The 27,636-nt window shown below is 36.4% G+C and overlaps 1 protein-coding gene across 3 annotated transcripts in view; it reads left to right on the top strand.

The window, feature by feature from the left end:
- The window catches only part of NOL4 (nucleolar protein 4), a 288,625-nt gene that overhangs the window by 142,716 nt on the left and 118,273 nt on the right, over nucleotides 1–27,636 (top strand). For all 3 annotated transcript variants that reach the window (XM_045850010.1, XM_045850009.1, XM_045850011.1), the window contains one exon: nucleotides 1,247–1,533. In XM_045850010.1, coding sequence (XP_045705966.1) covers nucleotides 1,247–1,533 — 287 coding nt within the window. The remainder of the gene's footprint in view (nucleotides 1–1,246; nucleotides 1,534–27,636) is intronic.

The following is a 27,636-nucleotide window of genomic DNA, read 5'->3' as shown; positions in this document are numbered from 1 at the left end:
TTGTACCCTACAAAAATAAAGTATACTTGAAAATATTCAAAAATCAACCAAAATCACAAATATCAAATATGATTACTCTTATATTCATATAGTTTCATCAATAACCTTTAACTAATGAAAATATTTTATCTTTGCCTTTCATAATCCTTTAAAATTAATAGCAAATTCTTATTATGTATGAAAAGATGAAATTAAGAGAAATAGAATGTGATTGTCTTATGAAACTTGTTTCTTGCTCTCAGTAAAGTATCATTAATATACTTTTTTTCTAAACAAGCTTAATTGTTTATTTAAAGCCAGAAAAGTTTTATTAACTCTGCTTATTCCACTTTTTTCCTATTTTGCTTTGTTTTCTATAGTTGTCATATTTTTGTTATTGGAAAATTATATATGTTGTAGAGAATAAAGACTATTAGAAAATACAGCACGACATAGTTAAGAAAAAGTCAATACTAACATTTTAGATTATATCTTTTCAATCTTTTCCATCTGTATTTATGTGTTTGCTTTTTCCATTTACCAGTAATACTTTGACTCACATTTTCCTATATCTTTAAAATGGAATGTTAAATGACTCCATAATATTCTAATCATCCCAACATGTATTAAGTAACTCTTCTCTCTCTCTCTCTTTTTGGTAATTTATATTAATTCTAAATTTTTGCTATTATAAACAACACTGGTACAAATGTCATTTTACCTGCTGAGAAATACACAATGATTAAACTTCTTAGGCTTAAATGGCCCAGAAATGTAATGGCCAGAATGAAGTTTATGAGCCTTTCTAACGTTTTAGATGCACATTAAACACCCACAAAGTTTGAACCCATGTGTGCCCCATTAGCAGGATAGACAACGCTTTTCTCAGAGAATTTTTGCCAAATATGGGTGTTCTCACTGAGAAAAAAAAGCTATTTGCAAAATGATTGACAACTATCTTATTCTCTTTGTTTAAATTTACTTTTAGAGTTTTCATTTGAAATTAAACTGTTTTTTTCTATATTTTCTTCTTTTTCTTATTTTACATCACTTCTTCTTGTACCTGAATGTTCCTAATTAAAAGTAACAATGGCTGCTTTATAAGTTTATTCCTAAAATTAAAATATCCTAATTTCTAAGGATAAATTATACATTATATGTAAAATTATATGCCAGGCACATAATAGGAGCTCAATGAATGCTAGTTGAAGTAGACACTGAATGGCACATTAATGAAAATCAAAATCTAAATTTTTCTTTCCAACAGATGATTCTGCTGCAGAGAGCTTTAATGGCAATGAGACTCTGGGGCACAGTTCAATTGCTTCAGGGGGAACACACAGCAGGGACATTGGCGACTCCAATGGTGATGGCAAAACCGAGATGGAGCAGGACCAGCAGCCACTGAACCTGAGTGACGACAGTCCCCTCTCTGCACAGCTGACTTCAGAGTATAGAATAGATGATCACAGCAGTAATGGAAAAAACAAGTATAAGAATCTTCTAATTTCTGACCTCAAGATGGAGCAAGAGGGGAGAGAAAATGGAAGCAAGGTAAGATAACATTACCATTTTTAGAGAATTTGTACTTTGGTCATGAAGGTCACAAAGGTTCACATATTAATACAAGAGATGGAGATTATAAAAAGTCTAAAAGTACTTTAAACAAATGCCAATAATATATTACCATAGATATCATGTATCCATATAATAAAAGTAATAAAAAGTAATAAAATTCAGGAATAAAAAGTAATAAAATTTAGGAATAATAGTGAGCAAAATGAATCATATCTCAGGAAAAGCTGTTGGTTTGTTTTTATACATGAAGTCATTGATTTAAAGTTTCTCATTTATATAATCTACAGATCTGTGTTGGGGAGTTTGTTGAGCTCAGATGTGAAAGTTTAGCTCTTAAAACACAATTTTAGACTATAAAAATAATTATCAAGTTTTTTCCCAGTTTAAATAGGTGTATATAGCAATAAAGTTTCAACTAAATTTTTTGGTTTGCTTTAAAGACCTGAAGACTCTGGTCCATATTTACTCCCAAACATGGGAGAAATGTGTCAGTGTTCTAGATTAAACATGAAGATTAAATGAGTACTTGAACAAATAATTTCTCATAAACTATGTTATGCAAAAGACAGAAACATGTTTCAGACATATCATCTAAATATCTGGATTCTTTAATTTTTTGTCTCTTTTAAAAAGTTTTATGACTTTATTGGGGTGATATTGATTAATAAGATTATATAGGTTTCAGGTGTACAATTCTATAACATGTCATCTGTATATTGTACTGTGTGTTCACCATCCCAAGTCAAGTCTCCTGCAATTATCATTTACTTCCCCTTTATCCTCTCCTACTTCCCCCACACTCCCATTTCCCTCTGTTAATCACCATGCTGTTGCCTGTGCTATGGGTTTTTTTTTCTTCTCTTTGCTTAATCCCTTCACCTTTTTCCACCTACCTCCCTAACTCCCCTCCTCTCTGACAGCTGTCAGCCTGTTCTCTGTATCTATGAATCTGTATTTTGTTTATTTTGTTCATTAGATTCTACTTATAAGTGAAATCATATGGTCATCTGTCTTCCTCTGACTGGCTTATTTCACTTAGCATAATACACTCCAGGTCTATCCATGCTGTTGGAAAAGGTAAGATTTCCTTCTTTTTAATGGCTGAGTAGAATTCCATTGTGTAAATGTAACACAGGTTTTTTTTTTACCCACTTATCTACTGATGGGCACTTAGGCTGCTTCCCATATCTTGGCTATTGTAAGTAATGCTGCAATGAACATAGGGGTACATATGTTCTTTCAAATTAGTGTTTCAGATTTCTCTGAGACACTATTCCTAGAAGTGGAATCACTGGGCCATAAGTCAGTTCCATTTTTAATTTTTTGAGATAACTTCATACTCTTTCCACAGTGGCTGCACCAATCTGTATTCCCACCAGCAATTCACAATAGTTTCCTATTCTCCAAATCCTCACCATCTGTCACTTGTAGTTGGTTGACTTATTAATGATAGCCATTCTGACACGTGATTACCATCATTAAAATATCCATACTACCCAAAGTAATCTATAGATTCAAGACAAAATTTGCAATTCGTGTCAAAATACCAATGGCTTATTTCACAGAACTGTAACAAATATTCCAAAAATTTATGTGAAACCACAAAAAGACCCTGAATAGTCACAGCAGTCTTAAGAAAGAAAAACAAATATCAAAGTATAGTACAAGGCCATAGTAATCAAAACAATGTAGTAATGGCATAAAAACAGACATATAGATAAATGGAACAGAATAGAGAGCCCAGAAATAAACCCATGCTTTTATGGCCAATTAGTATTTGACAAAGGAGGCAAAAACACACAATAGGGTAAGGAGTATACTCATATATTCAACAAATGGTGTTGAGATAACTGGACAGATCCATGCCAAAAAAATTGAACTAGACCAACTTCTTACACCAAACAAAAGAATAAACTCAAAATGGATTAAAGAATTTTAATGTTAAACTTAAAAGCATAAAAATTCTAGAAGAAAACATAGGCAGTAAAATCTCAGACATTTCTTATAGCAATATTTTTTATATATTGCCTTGGGCCAGGCAAACAAGGAAACAAACAACAAAACAACAACAAAAACAAATGGAACTACATCAAACTAAAAAAAATTTTTTTAAGTTTAATTTTTTTTAAGATTTTATTTATTTATTTTTAGAGAGGGAAGGGAGGGAGAAAGAGAGAGAGAGAAACATCAATGTGCAGTTGCTGGGGGCTGTGGCCTGCAACCCAGGCATGTCCCCTGACTGGGAATCGAACCTGTGATGCTTTGGTTTGCAGCCCATGCCCAATCCACTGAGCTATGCCAGCCAGGGCCAAACTAAAATTTTTTTGTACAGCAAAGGAAATGATCAGTAAAATGGAAAGACAGCTCACTGAATGGGAGAACATATTTGCCCATGATACATCTGATAAGGGGTTAATATGCAAAATTTATAAAGAACTTATAAAACTCAACACCAAAAACTCAAACAATCTATTAAAAAATGGGCAAAGAAACTGAATAGCCTCTTCTCCAAAGAGGACATACAGATGGCCAACACACATATGAAAAGATGCTCAACATCACTGTCACTAATCACCAGAGAAATGAAAATTAAAATCACAAGGTATCGCCTCATATTTAGATTCTTTTTATTAGAATAAGTTACCATCCTTCCCATTCCCAATTAATTAATTTAAAAAATAAGTTTATATTACTACCAGTTTTAAATAACACATGGTGGTGCCTTTGCTCTATAATTTTTGAAAGTATACTTTTGAACATGTGAGGACTTTTATAGACTACACATTTTGACCCCCTTCGCACCCCAACCTCTAAGTTAGAGCTGTAGAACTGGTCTTTTGACAGTTCTACAGCTCCCCTTTAGATCCCCTAAAAGCAAAAGGTCCTAATTTGGATTAATTTCTGAACTTGCTGAGGCACTATGCTTTCTAAATTGGCTCTATTTAAATCCTCTTACTTGCCTGAGGATGTGTTGTTTTATCCTCTTTTAAGCAAATCACTAGAAGTTATCAGACACTCAAGTACTTCTGCCTGAGGGAAGCTGCTATACTTTTTACTGTGATAAATGCACAAATGCGGTCTTCAGTGGTTTGTAGCCAAGTCACAGAAGCACAAACGATTTTATATTCACTAACAGGCTCTGAATCACTATGTTACATTTTACAGAACAAAATAACCCTTAAGTTTTCCTGCCAGCCACATAATCCTGTCTTTATAAAACTTATGTAATCATGAAATGTCCTTTTTATGCCACATATCTCTTGAACATTTTTCTAAAATTACCCAGTGGTTTGCTCTTTTCTTTATCCTGTTGTTTATGATTACTATATGAACTATGCTCATTAAAACACATTCTGGCATTCATTAAACAGAATAAAGTTACTTTCCTGCTTCTAATAAAATAGAGCTATAAAAAAGCACAGATTGTTTGGGCTGCTTGTGAGGAATAAGAAATGAACCTGGGGAGAAGGAGACACCCCAGAGGAACTGGAAGGTGAATGAATGGTTTGGTAGAGGATAGACTGCTCCCACTGCTGACTGGGGAGTAGCTAGTGAGGCAGGAGAAACATCAGAAGGGTAGAGTATATGGAAGCTAAGTAAATTTAGCCCAGTTCTTAAGAAAGAGAGAGTGGACAGCTCTGTGGACAATGTTGTGATATCAAATAAGATGAAGATAGAAAGTACTTGACCTTGTGAGAACTTGCTTGCTAACACATTGGGGTTGGAATCCAGAGGAACTCTTTATTCATTCTTTCAAAAGGGACCTGGCACCCCTGCACCAAGGAAGTATTTAGCAGGGACAACACAAAGAGAAGAGAATCTTTATTTGTGAGGCCCTTTGATAAGTAGTTTTGGTAAAAAAGGTACATATGTGTAGAAAACTTCCTTAGTGAAAGTATAGGCAAATAGAGATTCCTGTGTTAAAATACTGAGAGTTCAAAGTAAGAAAATACTATTTCTATTGAATTAATAAAGAGGACTTTCTATAAAAGTCTTCATGTGTTCAAAAGTATACTTTCAAAGAGGAAGTGAGCCTTTAAGTTTGAAGGCAATATAAGATTACCACTTTTTTTCAAAAGTGGTCTCCTGTTAGCTAGTGTGAGAAGCCTGGAATGCGGACAGGAAAGATGAGTGGATCTTATTGGTTAGGGAAGCATTTTCCACTCAGAACTAGGTATGACTTAATAGGACACTATCTGGGGAAACACCTTATATTTGCCAGATAGACTATTTGCCACCCATTGCTTTATTCAGCAAATATTTACAGAGGGTCTCCTACATGCAAGGCATTGCTGTGGAAAGCAAAAATATGGAAATGAACACAGCAGGGGCCCTGCCCATCAAAAGCTTATAGTCTAGCAGGAAAGATAGGCAAACTTGTGATTATAATCTGATTCCATAAGTAATATGATAGAGCTGTGGCAGGGGGAAATGAGAGAACAGATGTGGGTACCCATGGGACTACAGTGATTCTCAGGGAAGACTTTCTAGAGAGATTGATGCTAGGAATGAGTATGAAGGGCAAGGACACACTATTCAGCTGGAGAGGGTTATTTATGCTAGAGCATGAGTTGAGGCATGGAGCCAGGACAGAGCATACTAGGCATGGAGATTTGTAAGGAGTTTAGCATGGCCACAGCAGAGAGTATGTATGGAGGAATAGAGTATAAAGAGGCTCCATCAACAAAAGCTTTGTAGGCCAGTTGAAGGACTCTGTATTATTGTATCCTGTAGGTAGAGTTTAGCATGATAAGCTGGTGGACAGCTGGGTATTTTAGAAAGATTTTTCAGGCAACATTATAGTGGATGAATAGGATGGGGACTAGGAAAAAAAGATTAGAACTAGTTAGAGAGCTATTGTGGTAATTCAGAAAGAAAATAACACAGAGATAGTGTTACTTTCATTCTTTTGACATTGTATTTGTAGGACCATCATGTAGAATTCCATAGGCTATATAGTGCTGAACTCCTGGAAATGTCTTTCACGTAGAGTAAAATATGAATAGCCTCTTTACCTCTGCACATCCCGTTAAGATGTAGTTTCTATAAGAATGATGTCTATCTTGTTGACTGCGGTATGTCTAGCACCTGCCTTAACATCTGGTATATGGTAGCTTCTCAAATATTTTGAAGAAATAAAGTTATATCAAATGTGGGAAGTGATGCAGAGAACATTCTAGAATGATTCCAGGATTTTTGACTAGTTGCTTGAGTGGATGGTAATTTCATTTACTAAGAGCCAGAGTGAGACACATTTGAAGAAGCAGTTTTTGACATGTGAAGTTTATGGTGCCTGTGCAATATACATCAGATATGTTTGATAGACACTGAGGAATGAACATATGTATCAGCTCCCCTCTCCAAGAAAACAAAAAACAAACAAACAAACACACACAAAAAAAACAAAACAACACATCAAACTGGAGAGAGAAACACTTGGAAGGTTTTAGAGCAGAAGTGCTACTTGAATCTGTTGTGGTTGTGGTTGGTAAGACCACCTCAGAAGAGCAAAGGCTGCGTAGAGAAGAGAGTCAAAATACATCACCCTGCGGAACAGCATCAGTCCGTTAGGAAAAAGTGGCATAAAGGGAGTTTGGGGAGGAAAAATAACTGAAGGAGAAAATGAAGGCAACCAGATAAGGAAAAGGGGATATTTTAGAAGCAAAAGTACAGGGCGATTCAAAACTATTATACGTAGTTAAATGGGGTAATCCTTAGGTGAAGTGACCTAGGTCTATACTTGGACAATGGTTAGGAGAGTTAATGCTAAGAATTGTATTCAAAACACATGGCAGATGAAGATTTAATAGGATTAGTGGGAAATTGGATTGGCTGAGTAGGAAAGTTGAATCATTTTAATTGTGAAAGAGACAGTGTCTGGAATTTTTTTTTAAGGGATTCTTCTTGAAATCTGAATCTGTATGCAGAGTTCTTTAGGGTTCCTAGCTTTCTTGTCTTACCCAAAGACTATCGGGTGAATTTTATACTAAAAGTTTCATATTCATCTGGTCAGTCATCATTACCTTTTTTAGTTCTTAGAGTTGTTCCCTCACTTCTGTGCCAATTTATAAAGCGACACTACTACCAACTTCTTCCAGTAGTTTGCAGGCTAGCCTCATTCTACCTTGGAAGAATATAAAAGCTTAATTATTTAGTATCTCTGAGAAAGTTAGACTTCTGTAAGTTTGATTTTATTTATTTCACAATTTTATTATGAATAACACTACACAAAACTGATCATAAAGCATTTTAACAACTAAGCAGTAAATAGGAATGCTTAAAAAGAATAGCTATGCTGTAGGATAACATTTATTGATTGCTTATTACTATGCAAATTAACTCGGTAGATTAGCCCGGGATCCTGTTAACCAATCCAAAGAATAAATATATTGCATTGACAGAGTTTAGGTGATATTTATTTTCTACTTGCAGACAGCTACATTTTTAGAGAACAACTAGTAATATCAGAGCTCAGAAAAAAAGGTAGAAATGTTGAATAAAACTTGGAAAATAAGACTCATGAGGAAGTGTTAAGGGATTAATTATATAGAAAAAAAGACTAAGACAACACAAACCTGGGTGTAACTATGTTTAATATTATTAATAAGTGAGAATAAAAACAAAACTAGAGCTCTAATGGAGGAAAATATATAACTTCAAAACATCATATTATTGTTTTTTTTTATTTTGGTTTTTTAGTTTTCTCTCTGTCTTTTAGTATTTGCCACCCAGCTTCTTTTTACTTAAGATGGTAAAATATTCTGAATCAGTCTCCCAAAATAATGCTTCAAGCAGTAATGGTGGTTGGAGAGTGATTACTGTTTGAGGGTTACCGTGTCACTGTGGTTACTGCACATTTGGTTTTTGGCTCAGTTCCCAAGACCCTTCGATCTTCACTTTATTTAAATAATATTCTTCCCCAATGTGGTCCATGTGACATATATTTAATTAACCTTTCCTTTACGTTTTTGCCAGAATGGATATTACCATTCGAATTAAAGTATGTAAAATATCATAATGACCATTAATAATTGCTGTGTGATTTTATTTAGATATGATGAACAGAAGCACAATTTCCGGATTACCTCTTTGAAATATTTAGGTGTAATGAGATTGCCTTTTAAAACAAGATAAATGGATTCACTTTTGGAATAGCATTATGCTGATCTTTGTTATGTGGCTATTCCAGCTCATTATTGTTCTAATTTGATGATTTTCAATGCCTAGCTTTTTGGTGTTATATAGAGATTTTGACTTAGGTCTTTTTCAGGGTAGAAACAAAAGTATATACCAAATGTGCCTATTATGTGCTAGGCACTGTCCTGGGTGCTAGAACAAAGGCGGGAAAAGTTCTGTGTTATCAATAACTTTTATTTTAGTCGGAAAAATAGAACACAAGTAAATAATATGGAAATTAATCTGTGTGTGCGTGTGCCTTAAAAAGTTCCTGCATTAATTCTTAATGGTTAAGTAGGAGATAGACACTTGGCAAAGGGGAGTAGGGAATTCTTCATAAATAGAGCACTAAGTTAAAGCCTGTAAGTGTTGAGGATGGAAGTGGTGAGAGATAGTCCGGAGAGGCAGTTCAGGGTGTCAGCTAGGGTAGGCTATGAATGAATGCCCTTTTAAAAGTTGAACTTCACTCTATAGTTGACAGGGATATACTTTAGGATGTAGCAGAGGAAAATAGCCTGGTCAGATGGTGATTTGGGGTCAATCATTGTGGCATCTTTGATACAAGATGGCTTCAAGGGAGGAAGCTGCTGACAGAAGATAAGGTACTGCCTGGGAGAGGTGGTAGGAGGGATAGAAAGCAGAGTAGAGTTTTAAGAAATTTTAGAATGTTGATAGGCAGAATTGAAAGTTGAATAGGTAAGTGATGGAGGGTGCAAAGGAAACTAACAGCCACAGGACACAGAATATATCCACTCTGATTCTGGGACGTCATGTCAGCTGTCATAATAATGAATACTTCAATAATGCTTTCGTGTTTAGAACTCAAACCAGCACAGTGTGGTAAGGAGAGCAAGTGTAATTACCAGCCTCATTTAAACATAAGGACATAAAATCTAGTGCATTATAAGTTATTTAACTGATATTAATTATATTAGTTACTCAACAATTTGTTGAGTAATGGAGCCTGGTATGGATCCTAGGTCTGACTCTGCAGCTCACCTGCTTTTCACTATACTCACACTGGCTGACACTGTGTAAGACTAGTCATCTCTGTGGGCCATATGGTGACTAAGACAGGCAAGACATCTAGAGAGGCAGAGATCTAGTACAATTGGAGGATAGTTCCTTGATTAATGGCAAATGTTTGCATTGACTAAGCAACAAAATATTTGTTTTGCTCAGATAATTAATATTACCAGGACTCATGAAACACACCAATTTTGACCTAAACTTTGGAAAAAAATAAAGGAAGAAAAATTAATACTGGAGACAGAGCTATATATTCTAATTTATCTTAATATAATAGTGTATATTAGTTTTATTAATATTAAATATTTGATGAGTCCTTAAAGTATATTCCTAAAAGCAGTTATCTATAGCCTTGCTATTAGCATTTTTAAAATGTATTTTTGAAATGGAGATCTTGGGGTTAGCTGGAGTTGGTGTAAAGAGAGAACTTGGACAATAGAGTGAAAAAAAATGAGGTTATAAACTTGACCCCAAGAAATAATAATGAAAGGTAATAGAAGGTAATATTTGTTGCCAGCCACTATTCTAAGAACTAACCTATGTAAACTTTACAAAAACCCAATGGATCAGGCTCAGTTATTCATTCCCATTTTTACAGGTGGGAAAACAAAGACCCAAGACTTTACAAATATGGCTACACTAAGAATTTCTAAAATTTGGATTTAAACCCCAAATCATTTAGCCCTCATTTTAACCACCACAATATATGTCGAGATCACAAGGTAGGTCTGAAAATGAGCAGCAGCCAATTTGACTTGATGCCGAGAACCCCCCAGCTGCTATTTTATGGCTCATAGGTTATTCTCTGACCAGGAAGCCACACTTAGGAGCTCCGTGACTTTGATCAGGTCATTAACTTTTGAGCCTGAATAGTTCATCAGTCAAATAGGGATAGTAATACTTAACCTATAGGAAATTGTGAAGATTAAATAAGGCTGAGTGCATTTTTTGTACAAGTGCATAATAAATGGAATTGCGGTGGTGGTGGGTTATTGGCTTCAGAATTTAGGGCTTAGCTGAATCTTGCAAAATTGTTCTCAATTCATCAATTTTGCTGGAGTGGTTATTATTGGCTCCAAAATTTGGGACTTTGCTGAATCTTGCAAAATTATTCTCAATTCATAAATATTTATTTTTAATAGCTTACAAATTACTGACTGAGATTTGCAATTTGAAGAAGCATATGAATTTATTTTAACTATTAAATACTATCTTTTTATTTCTTCCTTTGTTTCTTCTTCCTACTTCCTTTTATTTTCATTTAATTTCCATGAATCTGGAGTATGTTATACATTCCCTGAGGCATTTTATAAGCATTTATTCTAGGACCTATTTCTGTGAATGTATAACATGTACTTACAGAAATAAATCATAGAATACCTTGCAATTTTTGCTTGTTAAAAATCTTTGCTGACCCTTTGGAAACTGTCCAATTCAAATGTCACATCCTTTATAACACTGATCTTGATCACCTCAGCCAGAGGGGAGAAATCTCTTCTTTTCTGAACTTCTAGAGGAAAAGATTCATAAAGAATGAGGACAGTATGGTGGGGTGGTGGGCTGTATGGTCACACATTAAAGTGGTTTAGATGCATGAAGCTTGCTCAATATAAAATGTTTGCTAAAGGAAAAATTCAAAGCAATGTGGGAATACGTTATTCTGATGTTATCCCACCCACTTTCTCATACCAGCTGTGTCTTGACATTGTTTGGCTACCCCAAACTTCCTACTATCCTCTTGACTGTGACCTTAATCTGGAATAGGATCATGTCCTATTGTTATTAGACTTAATTATTTTAGAGCAGTTTTAAACTCACAACAAAATTAAAGGATAGGTATAGAGATTTCCCATATTCTCCCTGCCCCCATACAGGCACATCCTCTCCCATTATTAACATCGCCCACCAGGAGTGCTTTTGTCATAACTGATAAAACTGTATTAATATGTCGTAATTCCCTAAGTCTATAGTTCACCTCAGGATTCACTTTTGGTATTGTGTATTCTATGGATTTGGACAAACATATGATGACATGTATTCATCATTATGGTAATACAGAGTACTTTTACTGTCCTGCTTCAGACACATTTTTAAAAACCATAACTAGCCTGTGATGCTTATTTCTACATTTTCATTAACTAAGATATTATTCTCTATACTATAATATAGAGATATTATTATTCTGTATTGCTAGAATAATTCAACAGAACTAGTATTATCTGGGGAAATCATCTATGGGTCACAATGGTCCAAGTCATCAAATATTCCTCAGTTCTTATGCAGGGAGGGTGCCCGACCAGGGACTGTGGGGCCTATAGAATCACTTCTGAGAAGCTACTATGTAAAAATGAAAGATAAAATTATATAAATGTCAATCCTTATTGTAAAATATTGTGTGAAGACACAAAGTAGGGAATTGAAGATTTCATGGAGGACTCAAATAATAAAGAACGATAGCTATGATGAGAGAAATTTGAGGAGGTGAAAAGACAGAGAATAAAGGCACAAAAGTAAGAAGGCAGTGGAATGATCTGGGATCAAATAACCATGGGATTGGATGAAGTAAGGGCTGCCTGAAAGCAAGTTGAGGGGGATTTTTTCCATGCCCAGTTCTGATGAGCTACTTGGCTTCTGTCCCTGCATATGGGGAGCTGTGCGAGGATATGAGCAGGAGAGTGATGCATGAGCCTTGGGCAGGTGGATGGATGCCCCAGCGCTGCATGGAACGCTTTGAGGATGCCAGAGACAGGAGGCAGAGAGAACTTTTCCATGGGAGAGGTACAAGGGCCTTTGTTAGGGCAGTGTCAACCTGTTTTGAAATTTTGGAGTTTCAGGTGGGTTAGGCTAGTGGGTCAGTTAGGTATGGCAGGCTGACAGGTGGAAATGTGAGGCCAACAGTGAGCAAAAAGATTGGGGAGGAAAGAGGTAGGGGTCATCTGCCGGGTGTCAACAGAATGCCAAACAGGAAGCCATCAGCCAACAGACCCAAGCCAGAAAGCACAGAGCACCTAGAGTAGAGTACACGGAAGAGAGGTGATGTGTCATTTTGAATAATGGGTCATTTTAAGAGGTGAGGGAGAAGGAAAAGTGAAAGGAGCCAATGACTTGGATTGACTTTCATGGTACATGTCAATGTCTGATATTATCCTGGTTAATTGTCATCGATGATATTCCTTCCCTAGTTGGAGATAGTCTCCCACCAAAGTAGGATCTTCTGTTTTAGTTGTTGGTGACTCTATCTCCAGTCCTCAGAACAGTAAACGGTACATAAGTGCTCAATAAATATATGTTAAACAAAATAATTAGCTCATTTACATTCTGCTATGTTATTGTGAGTGGGAAAAAAGAGAGGCTAAAAGGGTTGTGCTTAACTGATTGGACATTGTACATGACATACTGTACATCAGAATCATTCCACAGCTGTAGTGAGGTATTGATACAAAGGGCCCCCAACATAACTACAGTACTTATTTTATCAAACACTCACATGGTGCTTCTATATGTCAGGAATTGTTCTAATAACTTTACTATATTAATCCATTAATTTATTACTGATGGATTATTATACTGCTTTAGTAGTTCCTGAAGAAACTTCCTTTGCATTTTATAGAAATCTGGCTTCAACCATTGAAATACACTGAATTTAAGAATGTCGTTTAACATCTGTGTCTCCACAGAAAATGAATGTTGTAATTAGGTTAAGTGAATATCCTTAGCAACTCTTTGCTGGGCCAATCACTATTTATGAAAACACATCCTTTTTGTCTGATGTTATATATAAACTATTTAAAGCTCTATTAATAGGTGCTGTAAAGTTATTTCTATATTGAATTGGCTTAATAGCAAACTATCTTCATTGTCTTGTTTAAAGATGCTGTGTGTTATGAATTTCTAGTGTTTTTGCTACCCAGCTGGTTCATAATTATTTAACGGATGCTGTCATTCACCTCACCAAGATGCTATGGTGAATGAATACAGCAAATCCCTTTAATATCAGTAATCAGTCTACTATAGGCCTTGATTCAGGATGACTTTTGCCATTGATTTTAAATGTCTATTTTAAATAATTCTGACAGAATTTTTTAAATTGTACTTGGTGCCACTGTCCACAGAAGGGGAAGATGGTTTACATAGTGTAGCTGTTTTCAAAATAGTATTTTCCTTTAACTTTGACAGAATTCTGATATGTAAAATGTATGCATAAGGTAGCATAGGTGTCTCCTATTTCTTTCTCATAGTATGTATGCGTGGCTGGCTACCTTGGTTGGAAGTAGGTATATGAATTAGAATAACTAATCTTATCTACTCTTCAGCTGGGTCATAATTTACAACATCCATACTGGTGGTTACTTATGGCCCCAAATCCATAGGTTTGGTAATGCTTCTTATATTTCAGTAATGTACAAGGAGTCTGAGACACATGATTTCAAAGACTATGAGAGAGGGCTGTCTACTACCAATTCCTAATTCCACCTATCTTGCCATTTTGTAAGCAAGCAGAGCTACACTATCTGAGCCTTGCCTGGGATGAGTTGTCTTTCCCTAAATGGTGATGGAAGGAGACTTGACTTGGGGGTGGTAAACACACAACAATATACACAGGTAATGTATTACAGAATTATACACCTGAAACCTATACAATTTTATTAACCAATGTCACCCCAATAAGTTCAATAAAAAAGAAAAGACTCAAGTATCTTTTCATGTATCTTCTAAACTCTGAGTCTCTTCTAAACTCTGAGTATCTTCTAAACTCTGAGTCTCTCCACCTCTATCTGCTTTCTTGGGCACTACAAAGGAGGAGAGGGGTGAGGTCTAGTGGTATCCCGTTTGGGACAGGGAAGGGAGAGAAATAATATGGACACTATCCACATTTACTTCTCTTGCTAAGATTTTATTTTCCTCAAAAATATAAAATCAACCAGACCTTGCCCCATGGCATTGTTTTTTTCCCCAAAACCACCATATGGTTTGTGTGAGATTTTATATTTTATTTCAACCTTATTTTTTGACCTGGAGACCTAAGTATGTGTTTATATACTAAGTGAGCATTTGTATCACCCTGTGTTGCCTGATCTCCAGGAATGGCAAGAAATTAACAGTTTCTTCTTGTTTGTCGGGTAAAGTGGCAAGAGCATTTTAACTGCTCTCTGCTTCACTGATAACAGTCAAAACCTGCTATTAGTATGCCTTGGGGCATTGGGGTGACTCCAAGCCTCCTCGGCTCAGCCGCCCATTGGCGTCTGCCCACTATAACACCCTTCCCTCTAGTTGGCTCCTGGTGCACAGATGGTGGATGGAGATCATTAGTGCACTGGGGAAAGTGCAGTATTTGGATATAGGAGACATGGGAATGAGTCTTGGCTATGCTAGATGTGTCGCTTTGGGTTAATTATTAAAATGTTCATGCAACTCATTTGTGAAATAAGAATAGTGATTCTTTCCTTCAGTTTTTTTATCTGTGTGTTTTTTCTTGGTTTTGTTTGATTATTTGTTTGTAGTAAGGATCATCACCATCCCTAAGCCCAAACATACGTTACACTTGTGATCCTAGCTGTAAAGGATTATACAATAACTTGTAGTAAATATGTTCTTTTCCAGCTTAAGAGGTATAACTAAATCTGGTTATGCCTCTTTATTGCTCAAACTGTAACAGCTCTGAGCCACTATTTGGCTTGATTTACAGTGAATGCAATTCTTTTCTCCTGCTCTTCTTCCCAGGGATTCCTAGAAATTCTAAGGAATACTCTCCAATTATCCTGGTTATCATTTGTCATTATTCCATGGCCTGCACTTCTGAAACTTTCACTTCCAGCCACTAAATAACTTCCTTCTCCAAGTTCCAACCATGGTCATTGCCATTTCAATTCCCCCAAAGCTAACATGAGGCCTTGTCTCTTATTTTTCATTCTTGTTTTTATAGAACATATTACATACAGTAAAATTTACCCTTCTTAGTGTAGAGTTCTATGAGTTTTGACAAACATATATACCTGTATAAACACCCTGTCAGTATATAGTAAAGTTTCGTTGACCACAATAATTTCTCCCCATAGTAAATGTCTACCCCATGGCAACAACCACTAAGCTGATTTTCATCTCGCTGTTTTTGCCTTTTTCCTGAATGTCTTATCAGTTCAGTCACTTAGTAGGTATAGCCTTGAGTCTGGCTCAAGGCAGACTAACCTTTGCTAACCTCACTTAGCAAAGTGCATTTGAGATATACTTACGGCTCCATGTCTTATATAATTTAGACATGGAACTATAATAATTAATTTATCTTTTTCTCCTTGCAATTCTATCAGCTTTTGCCCTGTATACTTTGACTGTCTGTTGTTAAGTACATACATATTAAGAACTGTTATGTCTTCTTGGAGAATATTATGCCATGTCCTTTTTATCCCCGATTCTTTTCTTTTTTTCCCAATTTGGTTCTGGCTGACTTTTTAAAAAAAATTAATTTGTATTGTATTTTTTCTATTACCATTTAGTCCCCTTATATCCTCCTCCCTCCAGCAACTACCACACTGTGGTCCACATTCATGAGTCCATCTTCCCTTCTGGCCAATCCCTCCACCCTCTGATTTCTCCCCCGTCCTGTCATCTGCTCTCCATCTATGAGTCTGTCCTCATTTTCCTTGTTAGTTGTTTGTTCATTAGATTCTACATATGAGTGAAATCAGATGGTATTTGTCTTTCTCTGACTGGCTTATTTCCCTTAGCATAATGTTCTCCAGGTCCATCCATACTGTCACAGAGGGTAACATTTTCTTTTCTTTTTTTATGGCCAAGTAATATTCCATTGTATAAATGTCCCATAGTTGTTTTATCCACTTATCTATATGGATGGATACTTGGGCTGCTTCCATATCTTGGTGATTGTGAATAACATTGCAGTGGACATAGGGTGCTTATGTTTTTTTGAATTAGTGTTTTGGGTTCCTTCAGATATATTCTCAGAAGTGGGATTGCTGGGTCAAAAGGCAGATCCATTTTTAATTTTTTGATATATCTTCATGCTGCTTTCCACAGTGGCTGCACCAATCTGCATTCCCACCAACAGTGCTAAGTGGTTCCCCTTTCTCTACATCCTCACCAGCAATTATTTGTTGATTTATTGCTGATAACCATTCTGAAAGGTGTGAGATGGTATCTCACTGTGGTTTTAATTTGCATTTCTCTGATGATTGGTGACATTGATCATCTTTTCATATATCTATTGGCCATCTGTATGTCCTCCTTGGAGAAGTGTCTACTCAAGTCCTTTGCCCATTTTTTTAAATTGGGTTGTTTGCTTTTTTGGTGATGAGTTTTGTAAGTACTTTATAAAGTTTGGATATTAACCCCTTATCAGATGTATTGGCAAGTATGTTCTCCCACTCTATGGCTTGTCTTTTTATTTTGTTGATGATTTCTTTGCCTGTGCAAAAATGTTTTAGTTTGATATAGTTTCATTTGTTTATTTTTTTCTTTTGTTTCCCTTGCTTGGAGAGAGATATCCAATAAAAAATTTTTATAAACAATATCACAGATTTTGCTGCCTATGCTTTCCTATAGGATTTTTATGGATTCACATCTAACATTTAAGTGTTGATCCATTTTGAATTTATTCTTGTGTGTGGTGTAAGAAAGTGGCCTAGTTCCATTTTTCTGCACGTATCTGTCCAATTTTCCAACACCATTTATTGAATAAACTTTGTTTAGCCCATTGTGTATGTGTGCTTCCTCTGTTGAATATTAATTGACTATAAAAGTGTGGGTTTATTTCTGGGCTCTCTATTTTATTCCATTGATCTGTGTGTCGGTATTTATGCCAGTACCAGGCTGATTGCTATGGACTTATAGTATAGTTTGATATTAGCATGATTCCTCCAACTTTGTTCTTCTTTCTCAGGATTGCTGTTGCTCTACAGGGTTGTGGTTCCATAAAAATACTTGAAATATTTGTTCTAGTTCTGTGAAATTTGTCATTTGGAATCTTGGTAGGAATTGGTTAATCTATAGATTCCTTTGGGTAGTATGGACATTTTAATGATGTTAATTCTTCCTATCCTCGAACACGATATGTGTTTCCACTTATTTGTATCTTCTTCAGTTTCTTTCTTCAGTGTCTTATAATTTTCCATGTACAGGACTTTTATATCCTTGGTTAGGTTTATTCCTAGGTATTTAATTCTTTTTGAAGCAATTGTAAATGGGACTGTTTTCTTAATTTCCCCTTCTGTTAGTTCATTATTGGCATATAAAATTCAGTTGTTTTCTGGATATTAATTTTGTATCCTGCTACTTGACTGAATTCACTTATCAGCTTTAATAGTTTCTTGGTGCAATCTTTGGGGTCCTCTTTGTACAGTATCTTGTCATCTGCAAAAAAGTTTTCCTACTTCCTTTCCAATTGGGATGCCTTTTATTTCTTCTCGTCTGATTGCTGTGGCTAGGACTTCTAGTACTATGTTGAATAAGAGAGGTGAAAGTGGACCTCCCTATCTTGTTCCCGATCTTAAGGGGAAGTCTGCTTTGTTTAAAATTAATAAATCTACTCCTGCTTTCTTTTGATTATTGCTAGCATGTATAATTTTTCTTCTTCCATTTACTTTTAGTTTCTATGTATCTTTATTTTAAAGTAGTTTTCTTGTAAACAAGATATAGTTGGGTCATGTTTTTTGATCCACTCTGACAATCTCAGTTTTTTAATTGATATATTTAGATAATTAACATTCAACATGCTTATTGATAGAGTTGGTTTAATGTCTACCATATTTATTGCTGTTTTCTATTTGTTGTCCTTGTTCTGGCTCTTACTTTTTTCTTCCCTTTTCTTCTGCCTCTTGTGGTTTTAATTAAGCATTTTGTATAATTTTTGTTTTTTCTCTTTTCTTAGTATATCAATTATAATTTTAAAAAATTTTTTACTCATTTCCCTAGAGTTTGCACTATATGTTTTCAAGTAATGTAGTCCACTTTCAGATAATACTATCCCACTTCACAGGTAGTGTGAGTACCTTGTAATAACAAGTTATTCTGATTCTTCCATCTCTTGTATTATTATTATTGTCATTCATTTCACTTATATATAAGCATACATTAGCATATATACATATAGTATATATAAGATTACATAATTGAAGGTATTGTTGCTAATATTATTTTGAACAAACTGTTATAGTTTAATTAAGAATGAGAAAAATCAAAGTCTATTTTTTATACGTCATCATACAATTGACCCCTTTGGTGGTGAGCCCAATGTATGATAGCATATACAGATATCAAATTAAATGCTGCACACCTGAAACTTCTAATATTATAAACTAATGGTACCTCAATTTAAAAATGTTAAATAAAGCTGAATTTCATTTAAATAAATTGTTTTTAAAATAGTTCTAGAAAATACTCCAAACTCTTTACGTTCTTATCATTTGGCTATGTTTATTTTTATCTGTACTCTTGAGTGTCCCTATTTATTTGTATGATAGAAATCCTTTATAGGGGTTCTATAGGGGTAAAGGAGAGTTAAGAAGAGATGCTACTATACATCTCTTCTTAACTCTCTGTTCAGTGATGTCATTCATGTTAGTAGCTTGAAATTGGCCATGGAAGAAGTATTTATACTACAGAGACCTGTGATATTTATTGTGTGTTAGTTTTTTCCTCAGAGTTGGTTGGTAAACTTTTGCCTACACTCCAGTGAGTGTAAGTATTTTATTTAGTATTTAATACACTGTTTTTGATGATGATGGTGGGAGAAGGTAGAAGAAAAATCAAAGCTTTTACTGTGCCTTCATTTATTCCTTTGTTAGAGTTTTTTCTTTATGTAGATCCCAATTTCTGACCTACATTATTTTGCTTCTTTGTAAAGAATTTCTTTTAACATTTCTTGCAAAGCATGTCAGCTGACAACAAATTTCCTTAATTTTTGTTTGAGAAAATCTTCATTTTGCCTTCATTTTGAGGGCTAATTTTTAAGGTGCATAATTAGGGTTGGTGATTTTTTTCTCTCAAAACTTTAAATTAGATTTCACTTCTTCTTGCCTGCATGGTTTCAGAGAAGCTGGATGTCACTCTTATCTTTGTTCCTATAGGCAAGGTGTTTTGTTCCTCTGGTTTCTTTCAGGATTTTTTCCTTTATTTTCAACTTTCTGTAATTTGAAAATGAAATGCCCATATGTAGTTTTTGGAGTCATTTATCCTGCTTAGTGTTCTCAGAGCTTTATAGATCTGTGGTTTAGTGTGTAACGTTAATTTGGGGAAATTAGTTCTCAGTCACTACCGTTTCAAATATGTCCTCTATTCCTTTATTTTTTTATTTGAAAAAATGTGTATGTTTCACCTTTTGTAGATTTCCCATAGTCCTTGGATATTCTTTGGTTTGTTGTTGTTGTTGTTATGTTTGGGCTTTTTTTTTTTTTTGCCATTGTTCTCTTTGCTTTTCTGCTTTTGAGGATTGTACTGATACATGCTTTAGCCTATGGATTTTTCCCTCAGCTGTATCCAGTCTACTAGTAAGCCTGTCAAAAACAGTCTTTATTTGTTACAGCCTTTTTTAGTACATTTTTTTCCACTCAGATTTTTCTCCTTCTGATGAGTGCCTATCTCTTCTTACGTGCTGTTCTCAAAAGTTTAGAAACAACAGAATTAAAGCCAATGAATCACCAAAAAACTTGGCTGGCCAACAAGTCCGTTTAGTTTTTCTTTTAAGTAAAGGACACATTTTTCATTTTCACCAGTAACTTAATTGATTGGATATTTTGAGTATGTCGGCTACCTCCTGCTATTGGTTCCTAGTGGGTAGAGGCCAGGGCTGCTGCTAAACATCTTCTAATGCATAAGACAGCCCCACAGCAAAAAATTATTTGACCAAAATGTCAGTAGTACCAAGAAACTTTGCAAATCACTTTTGACATGCTTTATCAGTCACAGCACCTTCTCCATACACTGCACAAATCTTTTTTTGTGTTTCAGTTGTGTTGTTACCTTTCTTGAAATAATAAAGCATAAGCCAAAAATATTTCTTTCATATTTTCTTCCATCTTCAATATTTAAATTGGTGCATGATGTGGACCCTGGCTTGTGGGGTCCGCCAATTGTGGATGGGGGAGAGACATTCACACGGACTACCAAATCCTATGGAGGAAAAGGGCAAGCAGCTTCGCTCTCAAGGGGAGCAAAAAGCCGCTACCCTCTCCATGACAGGCGTTTATTTCTCTTTCTCTGCACATTACGTGATGGTCCTCATTTACTATGCACCAGTTGGCTTTAGGTGGTTATCTGTTGCGGAAAACAAAGGAGCCAGTGCTGCTAATCACATCACAGAAGAGGGATATTTGCAAATAAAAAGGGAAAAGTAGTTGAACTGGTTACACTTGTCCTTGGAAGGTTTAGCATGGATTTTAAGAAGTTACAATAAGCACTTGCTATCTGTGGGCGTGGTTACTGTGTATCTCCAAGTGGGAGCTGGGCTCACACCATGCAGAACGGTCTCCTACAGCTGCACAAAAATTCACCTATTTAATAAGTTGTTTTTTAATGCACACTGATATGACAGTTGTCACAATATAATCTAACAAAATTGTTCCGAGTGAAGTTAAAGACAACTAAGTACTACTAGAGCCGTCTTACAGAAAAAACAAAACAAAACTTTTTTTAGCCAACCCAATAGCAGTTAGTAAGAGTTCATTGTACATACACCAAAAAGAAACTTCATGAACTGGCAGCTCTCAAACCAAACATGGAGTGAGGCTCAGGTGTAAAGTGTTACGAGGTAGGTTATATAGGGAGAAGGTAGTGACTGTTTATTCTTCACAGGGTTTGATTATAATATTTAGAATTTTTTTAAATGTCAGGGAATTTGGTTAGTGGTTACCTCTTATCAGTTTTGGAAAAGAGAAGTCTTGCTTATGATTTCCAGAGACATAGGAAAAAATGACCCAGGCCCAGTTAGTCTTGCAATCAGCTAAATTAAGCTTTGTTTACGTGACTAATTGGTTTTGTCTGCTGAAGGAATTTTCAAGGCTGGTCTCTGTTTCTTTAACATTGTCTACTTTATCCATTAGAGCCATTAGCACAGTAATCATAATTTTTTTAAAAATCCCAGTCTATAATTCCAACATCCCTGCCATGTCTGATTTTGATGCTGCTATCTCTCTAAATTGTGTTTTTGGCTTTATAATTTCTTCTTGATGGCCAGATTCAAAGTACCTGGTGAAAAAGAAACTGCTTGTAAGCAGGCCTTCCCTGATGTGGTGGTGAGGTGTGCGGGTTCCATAATCCCATGATTAGGTCTCAGACTCTCAGTGAGGCTGTGCCCCTGACTGTGAACTTCACCAGTGTTTGCCAGATTTTTCCTCCTCCCCGGGGTGCGACAGGGGACAGGTTGGCTTGAGTGGCCTGGAGTTAGGCATTTCCCTTCCCCAGGTCAGTTAGGCTCTGGTAAAACCCCAGCAGGTGAAAAAAGGCCAGCAGGTGAGGCTCCGGTTAATTGGGTCCGCCTGGGGTCAGGCCTATTTAAGGAAAACAGAGGGCTCTGGCTTACTTCAACATGGCTCCTGTTCCTCCTCCTCTGCTTGAAGCGTGAGGGGGTTTTTCTGTGATATTTACTGTGGGATTCTTGGCCAAGCTCTTGGAGGTGCTTCTCCCAACATTTTGGGCAGCCCCCTGTATTTGAGTCTCCCTAGAATTTACAACTCAGAATTTTCAGCACCAAGATGCCGGCAGTTAGCTCGAGTTCCTACAGTTGAGGGTTTACTCCCCGGGCGCTGGCTGGTTGCTGCCCGGCCTCTGCACGTGAGACTGCTCTGGTAAGCTGTGAGTCTTTGCAGTGGGGCAGCGGCAGCTCTCTGTCCTACCCTCTTCTGGGGTGTCAAAATCATTGTCACCAGGGGCCACATCAGCCTCGTGGTTGCTTTCAAAGGGCTGAATGTAATTTTAGGACTGTATACATGTAACTACTCCTTAGCTAGGGGCAAGGAGCTCGGTGCTGCCGCCAGGTAGAAACTAGGTGCCCGGCCGGATAAAACAAGGTGGAGGGCCGGATTCAGCCTGTGGGCCTCATGTTTGCCACCTTTGCTGTATATCAACAATGCAGACTTAAAATTAATGAAGTCATCATTACGGTTTTCTAAAACGTGAAATACATTTCCCCCAGGAAACATCATGTGATCCCTCATTACATTTGCTGTTTGTTTTCCCTAATCAAAAAAAAATGTGTGACTATTCCTCACTTCCTTAAGACAAATAGTCGATCCGATGTTACTACTATGCTAAAATCCTTCAGGTGGGTCGGAATATGAGTATTACATTATCTGTAACACAGCTACTGCTGGGAATAATTTGAAGCATTATACTAGGTTTTTAATAAATTGGGTGACATTGGTTAATAAAATTATATAGGTTTCAGGTGTACAGTTCTATAATCATTTGTACACTGCATTGTGTGTTCACCAAGTCAAGTCTCTTTCCATCACCATTATCCTCCTATACCCTCCTCTACCTCCCTCTATCCCTTTTTCTCTGATAATCACCATATTTTCTGTGAGTGGTTTGGTTTGTTTTGGCTTAATCCCTTCACCTTTAAGGATTAAGGATTGATTTTTCTGTTGCATGTTAAATAACAGCTGATAACTTGATATTTTAATCCTTACTAAACTAGTGGTAAAAATCAATATCCTTTTGTTGTAACAAAGTATTGCACATTAGCTTATAAAACAGCCTTGCTTTTATTTTCTAAGTAAAAACGCTCAATGTCCTTATACAATTCTTGAGTCATAAAGTACTCTTGTTACAGAACAAACAAGGGGGGCCTGGGACGATATACTATTATTGAAAGAAGGCCCCGGGTCCGTTATGTCTGCCGCCCTAGGAAAGATGTCTCTCAATGCCAGAGATTCGTGAAAAGGAAAGGAAATGTTTATTTAATGCTATACTAACTTAAAGTAGTGACCTAATGTCTTTATCAAAAATCCTAAAGTCCCTAAAAACACCCACAAACACACAGTCCTTCCTTCCTTCCCCCTTTGCCCAATCCAGAGTACCGTATCTCAGGAAAAGAAATAGAAGTCCATGGCTCAGGCAGTCCTCTGGTTCTTAGTTAGTCCTCCATCTCGACTGGGAGACCTCCCTGGGTTCCCGGCACCCTCAGCCGAGTTGCCGGGATCTCTGCTAAAACCAGATGGTGGTTCCCCCTTCTAAAGCTGTGGGGGTCCCCACTCTGCCAAAGCCGCGTGGCTCTCCCCGTCAGGGCTGCGGGAAGGGGAAAGTCCCCACTCTGTCCAGGCTGCGTGGTTCTCCCTCTCTGGGATGCAGGAGTCTCTACTCTGCTAAAGACGTGTGGTTCTCCCTCAATGGCTGCCGTGTCTGGGTTTAAATCCCCACGGCAATCTTCTTCTGCAGCCCCATTTCTGACTCCTCCCACACTCGGCACACTTGCCCTCAATCTGCTGTCCTTTCCAGCTTTTCTGGTTGCCATCGTGGGTCTGGGCAGGTGTCACCCCATGTCCTGGAGCCAATCTTCTCCCAGCTCCCATGCAGGCGCTGTAACTCAGGGGCCCTGCCTCCCAGGTCCCATCTTGGGTGGGGGAGATCCCTTTCCATCCCCCTGGCCTTGAGCATGGCCATAGCTATTTAGCATATCTAAGTGACCAGCCAAAGGCTATAGGTATGCTAAATGACCATGCCATGGATTAGCTGCAAAGCTGCCCTGCATGTTCTTGCTCTGTGTGCCCCTTCCCCCAACTCACACCTGTGGGGCAAGGGGTGAAGACACCTTAAAATCTCCTGGACACCTTGAGTTCTGGACCCCATTTTAAATGCCTATTTGGGGTCCCCCCTCTTGGCTGCACCCTGTTAACACTCTCAGTCTGTAAATTAGGAACTTGGGGGGTGGGAAACATTAAGTATTTCAGAGCAGTAAGATATATTCCAGTCACTAACTGACAGAGGATAATAATTATACAAAGAGTCTTGGTTTTTATAAACTTCTGTTATAACAAGAATCAAATAGGATAAATTGGGTTTGATATTTTGTTGCAAGAGGATTATGTCTTTATTTAAACATATTAAGAGATCTATACAGTGGAAATAATAAACTTGGTTAATTCTGAATTTCAAATTAAATATCCCTTTTAAAAATACTTGTTTTCATAAAATATTGAGTATATGATTTAGCTCTTAGAAGAATGCTGTTTGGACTTCCCTGTTTTACGTAAATTGACTTCATTATACTATACATTGGTTTACAGCACCTCCCATTTGTAAAATAGAACAATATTATTAGTTATTAAAAGTGTGTTAATAGACATTATATCAATAGGTAAAATAGCTAATACTGTTTCAATCAACATCCCTTTCAAACTGATAAATAGATGGGAATATTAGCATGTAGCCCAACATTAGAAATATATTTTATATCAGGCACACTTGTTTCTCTGTATTGGTTTATTTTATTTTGGCTTAAGAATAAAGTAGTGAAATGTGGATTTGATCAAGGCTTAAAACTGATTCTAATGATTATTTATCTACACATCTTTATCCCAATTTCTTTATCTGTAAAAATCAAAGTAGGTCATAACTATTGGCTCTTTGACTGTCTGCTTAAGTCTGTGTGATGATGAGGCTGTCCATTTAAAGAAATTGAGGAAGTCAGAAATTTGTCTTCATTTAAAATCTTTCTTCCCCACACCAAAGATAGATTATGGTTAGAATTTTACCTAAAATCTGTTGAACGTATAGCCTTTGCTGCAAAACTGAAATGTTTGATTGCACTTTATTTCACCCAGTATTGTGTCATTTGGTGTGTTTCTCTATAATAAAAAATATTAAGGAAGGCTAAAATATGAGGATTTTTCAATTTGGTCTAGAAGAAAAAATTTGTTTAAAAGGATATTTTTTTTAATCAGGCATAACTGCAAGTAATAAATCATTGATAAACTGAAATTATAGCATTTTAAAAGGCATACAAACTACTGAAACTCAAGTAGTCAGGATGTTGGAGGGTGCAATGTTTAGGCACTCAGAATTCCGTGCCCATGTTTTGTTTTCCCCACTGGTCAGTGGGTACATGCTTTGTCAATGGAGAAATCCTTCCAGATGCCTGCATTTTCTAGCTGTCAAAGCATTCCTTTCAAAAATGACCTCCTGAAGTTTTATATAGTTGGTATAACCATGTGAGAATGATTTGATTTTTAAAAAGAATTTTTAAATAATTAAGAATTTTATTTATACTATAGCCTTTACTTTAGTGCATTATAGCATTTCTCTCTTTGGGAAATAATTTTCAATCAGGTTTTGTTCTTAAACACCATCTAATTTATTCATTGCAATCCTGTGAGACAGGTACAATTATTATCCTCAGGTTGTAATGAAGAACCTGTAGCTTAGGTGAAATGAATCATGTAAAGTCACATGGACTGCGATTAGGGGAGGGGGAATTGAATTAGTTAGCCCTTGGACCAATGTTGATAATTTGTAAAACCTTGAAGCCACAATATATTTCTCCAGAACTGATAAAGGAACAAAATGAACTTGGTTTTGTGTTGTTGCTTTGGTTCTGCTTTGTTTTGTGTTTTAATGGTAAAATTGACCAGCGTTGGGAAGCTTGCAAATTCACTTGTGCCAACCTAGGAAAATATTTCCATGTCAGTCTACCTTGGTGTCTGACTGGATACATATTTCCCTGTATATTTGGGCCTAGCAGAGTTGTAAGAGTGAAAATCGGGTTAGGGTTGAGCTTGCATTACATTTCTTCATAATTTGTGTATCGTGAACTTATTGTAATTCAACTTGTTGGTAGGAAGAAAAATATCCTTGTTACCTTGTTAAAGATACGGCCCTATGGCCAGAAAAAAAATTTGGTCCACATTGTTATGTATAAGGTGTGAGGAGCAGTTTTCTATGATCCTGGAACATATTTTTGCACAGACTGTATCTTGGTTAATGGGCAGACGATCTCTTTAGTCTGTTCAAGCCAGAAAGAAATTATCTTTAATAAGATTTGTTTTTTTTACAAGTTAGACACTGGGTTTTTACTGTAGTTTTTCTTATATATTGTTAAATACTTGAAAAACTTGAAATTGCCAATATTTGACTACATTGACTTAGAAGAAATAGCAAGTTTATATAATTAAATCTAATATAAAGGCGAATAGGCACCTAAACTACTGGCTTAGCTGAGTTTAAGACATTGAAACAAAGGAAGTGACAAAAAGAAAGCCAGGGATCCAATGAGGGGTTTGAAAACAACAGTGGTTTTGTATCAAAAACAAAGTGTTTTTTTTGTTGTAGTTTTTAAAATATATGTAGTTTATTCTTTAGAGCAGTCCAAGGTTCACAGCACAAATGAGCGGAACATAAAGATAATTCTCATATAACCCCTGTCTCCACACATGTTCTACATCCCCAACTATCAACATTCCTCACCAGAGGGGGGACATTTGTCACACTCAATGAACCCACACTGAGACATCGTTATCACCCAAAGCCCATTACACTGAGGGGGCTTTAGTCTTAGCGTTGTATATTTTATGGGTTTGGACAAATGTATAATGCCATATGTCCACCATTATTGTATCATACAAAATTATTTTAATACCTTAAAAATTCTGTCCTCTGCCTATTTCTCCCTCCTGCCCTGTCCCCTACCTCCACAACACTGTCTTTTTACTGTCTTCATAGTTTTGTCTTTCCCAGAATGTCATGTAGTTGAAATCATGCAGTATAGCATTTTCAGACTACTTTCACTTAGTAACGTGCATTTACAGTTCTTCCATGTATTTTCTTGGCTTGATAGCTCATTTTTCTCTAATACTGAATTATAGTTCACTGTCTGAGTGTACCAGTTTATTTTTTAATTCACCTACGGTAGGGTATCTTGTTTGCTTCCAA

Source organism: Phyllostomus hastatus, unplaced genomic scaffold, assembly GCF_019186645.2.
Source record: "Phyllostomus hastatus isolate PE091 unplaced genomic scaffold, TTU_PhHast_1.1 phas_contig_80, whole genome shotgun sequence".
In the NCBI taxonomy this organism is placed as follows: Eukaryota; Metazoa; Chordata; class Mammalia; order Chiroptera; family Phyllostomidae; genus Phyllostomus; species Phyllostomus hastatus.
Note: the sequence above shows the minus strand (reverse complement) of the source record. Positions and strands in the feature narration are given on the sequence as shown.